Below are 6,491 nucleotides of genomic sequence, written 5' to 3' on the forward strand. Positions count from 1 at the left end.
CTCCGCTGCGAGCCTGTCCCCTCCCCGCTGGGAGGGGCGACGGGTGAGGGGTTCCCCTCCTGGGGGCAGCCGACACCTGGATGTGCACACTTATCTCCCCGGTTGCAGCCACGCTCGCCCCCAGAGGCACATTCGTGCACATGCTCACAGACCCTCACGTGCGGGCTGTGGTCGGTGAGGCCCCATCTCGGCCCCTCCCCCAGGGGCCTCCCACCCGGCGCCCAGGGGGGTGCAGGGGCCGCCTCTGGCCGCAGCCTGGGCCCCAACTCAGCTCTGCCCCTTGGTGGCAGGGGAGAGGCCCCCCTGAGGTGACCCTGGGCAGTGGCCGTGGGACCCCCTCCTCCTCCTTGAGTCCTCGAGCTGTGAGCCTCCGCTGAAGTGCCCCTCTGCTTTTGATGTGTGACCAGGCCCTGATGTTCTTGACTTTCCCAGAGAAGCAAATAAACAGTGTGAACAGCCCCAGGCCCCCGAGTGCGTGGCTTTCGCGGGGGCGGGAGGGTGTGGCCGGGCTTGGGGCGTGGCCGGGCAGGGCGGCCGGGGCATAAAAGGAGGCCAGAGGGAGCCGGCCGCGCACCCACCTCCGCGGCTGCTGCCCTGGGCTGCCGTGGGCGGGGCGTCGGCGAGTCCCCGCCGCACCTGCACCCACCCGAGCGGCACCTGCGTGAGTCAGGCCTGGAGGTAAGGGGACAGCCGGCGAGGCAGGCCCGGCTGGCTGCGGGCCGTGGGGTCCTCCGGGCTCACAGCCCCAGGGATGCCCCGAGCTCTGCCGAGAGGCCAGTTCCTGGCAGACGGGGGGGGTTCACAGAGGCTGCCTCCCCTACTGCTGCCTCACTAGGTGGTCTTGGAAGTTGCTGCCGCCTCTGGGCCTTGGTTTGCCTCTCTGTGAGATGGGCTTTATGGCCCCTGTGTCGGAGGCCTCCTCAGCCTGGGAGGAGGACGGTCGGGTCCCTGTCTCCACAGTGTCCCAACATGCTGGGTGGCCCAGCCTCTGCCCTTTTGGGGCCTCAGTTTCCCTGTATGAACAGCCGAGTGCGTAAGCTGGGGGCAGGGAACACAGGTCCAGACCCCCGCCACCGACCCTGCCCTTCGCAGGACCCGTGTGACGGAGGAAGAGCCTGGTGGTAGAGGGTCCCCACAGCCCGGCGAGAGGCAGTCAGGACAGACCCCCAGAGCCAGGGGTTAAAGCCCCACCCACTGTGTCCCCACCCTGGAGACTGACCGCCAGGCCGAGAGCTCCGCTGCCACAGGGACGCTGGGGGCCGCAGCCCTGCCGAGTTCTGCACCTTGACCAAGATTCAGGCGGGACGTCTGGGCGCCTGGCCGGCCCGCTGCCTGTGTGGGGCCCCCGGGCCCCCGGCCGTCAGGGGGGCCTGGGCCTTGCCCACCCTGACGAGGTTTTCTGACACTCTGGGTCCTTTATGTAGAAGTGGCCTGGGGAGTCCTCCACGCTTGGCGATGTCCCCATTTCAGAGGCAGGAACAGGCTCAGAGAGGCTAAGTGGAATTTGAACCCTGACGCGGCTGAGCCCCCAGGAGCCCCCCAGGCTGGGCTTGCCCCAGAAAGGGGCTCTCTGGAGTAGTCGCCCCAAAGGATGGGCTGAGCCTGGGGCACGCGCTGGGGGGCTGGTTCAGGACCTGCTGCGTGACTCTGGGAGTGACACTCCCTCTCTGGGGGCCGGAGGGCCTGACAGCAGCTGGAAGGAGGTTTCCAGTGAGTTCCGGCTCTCTGAGCGCGAGGCCTGGGGGCCCCGGGACGGCGGGCAGTGGGCACGGCGCCTGCCCTCCGCCCTGCCTGGGTATCGTCTTTCTCCCGCCTCCTCTGGACTTTGTTGCCCGCGCCCGGTTGGGCCAGGGAGGAGGGGGTCCACCTGCTTCCCAGGCGGGGCCCTGTCCCCTGGCAACCTGTGGGCAGGCAGCAGGGCGCCCGTCTCTGTCGTGTCNAGTGGGCTTTTGTTTACGGGACGGGGCGTCGTGTGCCCGTCAGCAGCCTGTGCTCACCTTTGGGATCCGCGGGGTGCAGGAAGGGAAGTCCCCGGTCCCCACCCCACCCCTGCACCCAGCTGGGTCCAGGGTCTGGTGGGGACATGGGGGGGGTTGTGGGTAGTGGCCCCGCGAGGGGGCTGGCTGGGAACCTCTGGGCCTGGGATGGAGTCCACGGGCCTCAGAGCATTGGGGGCTCTGCCCAGCCAGGGCCCTGGGAGGACCCTCCTTGCTGTGTGACCTTGCCCTGGCTGAGCCTTGACCTTCCAATGGGCCATTGCCCGAGGGTAGGCGGCCAGTGATGAGGAAGTAGTTGTGTGGCACCAGGGGCCATAAACCCAGTTTCAGTCTGGTATCGATATGATATGGGGTGGGGCTGGGAAGGAGCAATGTGGGGGGGCTTTCTGGGAGAGGAGGCTCAGGCTTCAGGACCTGTTGTTCTGTGGCTGGCTGTGTGATCTCGGGGGAGCAACTTGCCCTCTCCGGGCTTACGCTCCCTCTGCTGTTAACTGGGGACAAGACTGGCCCCCTCATCACGGGCTCTTTCGAGGAGCAAATAAGATGCTGGCGTGGGGTGCCCTGTGTGCGAGGAGCCGGGGGAAGACGCAGGGGGCTCTGTGCGCGTCACCACCACTCATTTGTGCGGGGCCTCTGAGGTCCCAGAGAGGCTGATGGTCCCCCCCCCCCCGGGGCTTTCACCTCCTCAGGCCCCATGTGGGGTCACCACTGTCCCGACTTACAGACGCCTGCCCTGGGGTCACCCCGAGAGCAGTGGAGGGTCCAGCATGTAAATAGCAGCAGCCACCATGAGGGCACTTACCTGGTGCCTACTGTATACTGGCTACCCGGCCGACTTTCAGGGTGGAGCCGAGTACAGAGTACCGTGGACTCTGCCTGTGGACTCTGCCTACGGCCGGGTGTGGACACTGAGCCCAGAGACACAAGCTGGTGAGGCCCTGGGGCCTTGAGCCAAGCCCACTGGCCTCAGTGACTCACCCGAGAGGAATGTGCCAAGGAGGCGGCGGCGCCCCCACCCAGGCCCCACAGGACCCGGAGACTGACTCCCTCTGGGCAGATCCCGCCACCACCTCCCCGGAGCTAATGTCTAAGTGGCTTATAAATCCTGCTGAGTGAACGTCCACCTCCCCACTCGGCAAACACTCCTGTGTTACCCCTCGCACACCTGCCTTCCCTGGGGAGCTCCAGGGCGTGGGGACAGACCTGCCCAGCGCTCAGGGTCAGCACTGGGCTCAGGGCGTGGAGGGGAGGCCTGGAAGGGGAGCCTGATCCCGACCCCCGAGTCCTGGGCCCCTGGAATGAGCAGTGTTTGCAGAGAACATGCTTTGCTCAGCCAGGCTTTATTAACTCCCTGCTGTATACCGGATTCTGGGCTGCAAGAGGGAATGCTCATCTGGGTCCAGTAGAAGAGAGGGTCCTGGGCTGAGGGCTTCATGGCAGAAGACAAGTCCCCTTTCAAAGAAGCATCCACCCTGTGACTGGGGGACAGCACCTCCCTGGGGCTGTGTGGCCTGGGCAGGGGCGGGGCCTGACTGCCATTTACTACCCAGGCTTGCTTGTTTTTACCTATTGTTTTCCTAATTATAGTCTCAGTACTTGATACAAAGCTCACTTGATAGTGTTAGAACACGGTTCCTGTGTGTTTTATGTTGCTTGATCCCACGTCTCCAGCTCAGGGAGTGGCTGCATTTTCCTCTTTAGAAATGCAGCTTTCACAAGCAAGGTGGCCCCAACGCAGGAAGTCTGTCTTTCCTTGGCCATAAAACGGTGGAGCCTAAATTGGGTGCTGGGCCAAGGAGCAGGAGATGCTGACAACAGGCTCCAAGGGCAGGGGCAATCTGGGGGGCTCTCTGGAGGAGGTGTCCTGTGGGCTGCAGCTAGGAAGGCTGTAGAGAAGCAGAAATGTAGAGGGAGCTGCAGGAAGCAGGGGACTGGAGAAGGGAGCCCTGTGAAGTCTGGGGTTTTGTGCGGAGGCTGGCTGCGTCCTGGAGGCCAGGAGAGCGGGTCCCTTTGAGGAGGGGACTCCTGGAGCTGTGCTCAGCAGAACCCCGGTGCTTGGAAAGGGGCCTGGGCCCCTGGCACTGGATCATGCTGTGGCCAGAGGCTCCGGGGCCTGGCCTAGTCCAGCAGGACAAGGTCCACGGCGCTCCCTCGCCTGTCCGGGCCTCATGGCGGCAAGGCAGGGGACCGTCCGCGAGGGGACAGAGTGTCCCTCTAGGCAGGTTGTAGGGGAGGGAACCAGGATGCGGGACCCAGGAGGCTGGAGTCCTTGCCAGCCAGCCTCCCTCTCTGAGCCTCAGTTTCCCCACCTGACATCTCTTAGCGAGGGGTGGGCCCGCTGATGAAAGAAACCATAGAAGGAAGCTCCGGCGCCTCAGGTGCGCGTGGGGGCCGGGGGCTGCGGCTGTGCGGAGCTGGGCGGGAGGCGACGGCGGCAGGGGTCCGGGGGACAAGACGGGCGGGCCGCCGGCACGTCAGACGCTCACGGGGCAAGCTGTTGAGTGGGTCGCTACGAGATACAGGTGCGGCTGGATCTAGGCGCTCAAACTGCATTTTTTAAGGATGCCTGTTGGCGTCGGCGCTGCTCTCATGCAGGCTGTGTCCGCGAGGGGACACGTGTGGCCCCCAGCAGTTTGCAGCGTAACAAGCACAGTGGGAAGGGGGACCGATTCTCCAGGGGAACTGGAAAGTCTCAGGGTCAGGATTTTGTGTCTTTGGCAGGCGGGGTCACGTGCCCATCGCCGAGTCGAGCACAGGGGCCCTCTGGCCAGGACTTTGGCCTTGGGGGGGGGGAAGGAAATCACACCTCTCCCCACGAGCGAGGCTGTGTCCCACCCTCTGACCTGTTGGCCGTTGTTCCCTTCTCCTCCAGTGAGCCCCGGAGCCGTAGGCGGCCGAGCCCCCCCCGGCCATGGACCGAGTGACCAGGTACCCCATCTTCGGCATCCCTCACTCACCCCGTGTGGCTGACCTGGGCCTTGAGGAGGGCGCCGGCTACACGTCTGAGCTGGTGGACATGGGGCCTGCTGACCAAGAGGCCAGGCCAAGTACAGCCGGGCCGAAGGCACCCTGGAGCCCATGTGCCTTCCCCGGGGCAGGGGGCCGGCCATCCCCGTGGAGGCTCTGCCCGGAGGGTGACGAGGACGAGGGGGCGAAGGCCTACCGCCCGGACGCAGGGGACACCCAGCCCACGCGGCCGCGGAGCCGGGAGCAGGAGCTCCGGGCGGGCGTCCAGGGCCCGGCGCTCAGGAAGGGCGGCCCGGGGGCCCCGCTCCAGGGCCGCCCTGCCCACCAGGACCCCAGGAGCCCCGGCCAAGCTCCGTCCGGGCCCCTGGAGGAGGACGTGGTGGACAGGGAGCAGATCGACTTCCTGGCGGCCCGGCAGCAGTTCTTGAGTCTGGAGCAGGCCAGTGTGGGGCCCCCTCCCGACCTTCCGGCTGGGGCTGCCCCCGCGGGCGGCCCGCCTGGCGTCAGTAAGGCCCCCAAGGCCCCCCAAGGCCCGCCCCTGGCCAACGGGTGTGCGGTCTCCGTGAGGCCCCAGGTGAGGGTCGTGGTCACGGGAGAGAAGGGGGGGGCTGGCGCCCAGGCTGTGGGCGACCGCGGCTCCCGGTCCCAAGCCAGGACCCCCGAGCCCCCCGAGGAGACACCCATCGAGCGGGAGATCCGGGTGGCCCAGGAGCGAGAGGCGGACCTGCGAGAGCAGAGGGGGCTGCGGCCGGCGGCCAGCCAGCAGGAGCTGGTGGAGATCCCCGCCAGGGGGCTGCTCGCCAAGGCCAGCCTGGCCTCGACCCCCAGGCGGGACAGGGGGCGCCCATGGCTCTACGTGCAGCGGGACTTGGCGCAGGAGACGCAGCGTGAGGAGGCTCACCGGCGGCGGGGCCTGAAGGCGGGCGGCTCCTCCGCGCCCCCCAGGGCGGCCGTGGGCCCCCAGGCTGCACTCAGAAGAGCCCTTAGCTCGGACTGCATCCTCGGCCTGGCCCCGGCGGCCGGTGCGGCCCACCCTGCGGCAGAGGCGAGGCCNCGGCCCGCGCGGCCTCCCACGCCGGCGGCAAGCCTGCGGGCCCCTCTGCGGATGAGGCTGTGGGCTCCCCAAAGGCCCCAGGGGCTCAGTGGCATCTCTCGGAACCCTCTGGAAAACCGTCAGGCACGGAGGCGCAGCGCTCCAAGCCCCGCGAGGGACCCCCGCGAGGCCCCGGAGGTGTCGTTCGAAGGGAGTATTTCCTCCAGCGGCCCCTGCGGTTCAGGATCCCAGAGGGGCCTCTGCAGGCCCCGGCCCCCCACGTGCCGGGCTGGGAGTCCGGGGAGATCCCGCAGTGGAGGCTGCAAAGGTCCCAGTCGTCCGAGCTGCTGGAGAAGGAGGTGGAGCGCGTCCTGCAGCGCGAGCGGGAGGTGGCGGAGGAGCGGAGGCTGGCGCTCTTTCCCGAGGTCTTCTCGCCGCCGCCGCCGGAGGAGGAGGAGGCCGAGCACTCCAGGAGCTCCTCCGCGGCCTCCGGT

The 6,491-nt window shown here is 67.4% G+C and overlaps 2 protein-coding genes across 2 annotated transcripts in view; both read left to right on the forward strand.

Annotated features, from left to right (window-relative positions):
* PALM (paralemmin) overlaps positions 1-1,288 on the forward strand; it is a 14,758-nt gene extending 13,470 nt beyond the window's left edge. Inside the window, exons 10-12 of the mRNA XM_077760589.1 lie at positions 109-174; positions 530-678; positions 1,214-1,288. Of these exons, the coding sequence (XP_077616715.1) occupies positions 109-174; positions 530-678; positions 1,214-1,288 (290 nt within the window). The remainder of the gene's footprint in view (positions 1-108; positions 175-529; positions 679-1,213) is intronic.
* Positions 1,289-4,868: 3,580 nt separating this feature from the next.
* The window catches only part of MISP (mitotic spindle positioning), a 3,771-nt gene continuing 2,148 nt past the window's right edge, over positions 4,869-6,491 (forward strand). Inside the window, 2 exon segments of the mRNA XM_077760590.1 lie at positions 4,869-6,031; positions 6,034-6,489. Coding sequence (XP_077616716.1) covers positions 4,909-6,031; positions 6,034-6,489 — 1,579 coding nt within the window. The 5' untranslated portion in view covers positions 4,869-4,908.

Source organism: Crocuta crocuta, unplaced genomic scaffold (assembly GCF_008692635.1).
Source record: "Crocuta crocuta isolate KB4526 unplaced genomic scaffold, BGI_CrCroc_1.0 scaffold443, whole genome shotgun sequence".
NCBI lineage: Eukaryota > Metazoa > Chordata > Mammalia > Carnivora > Hyaenidae > Crocuta > Crocuta crocuta.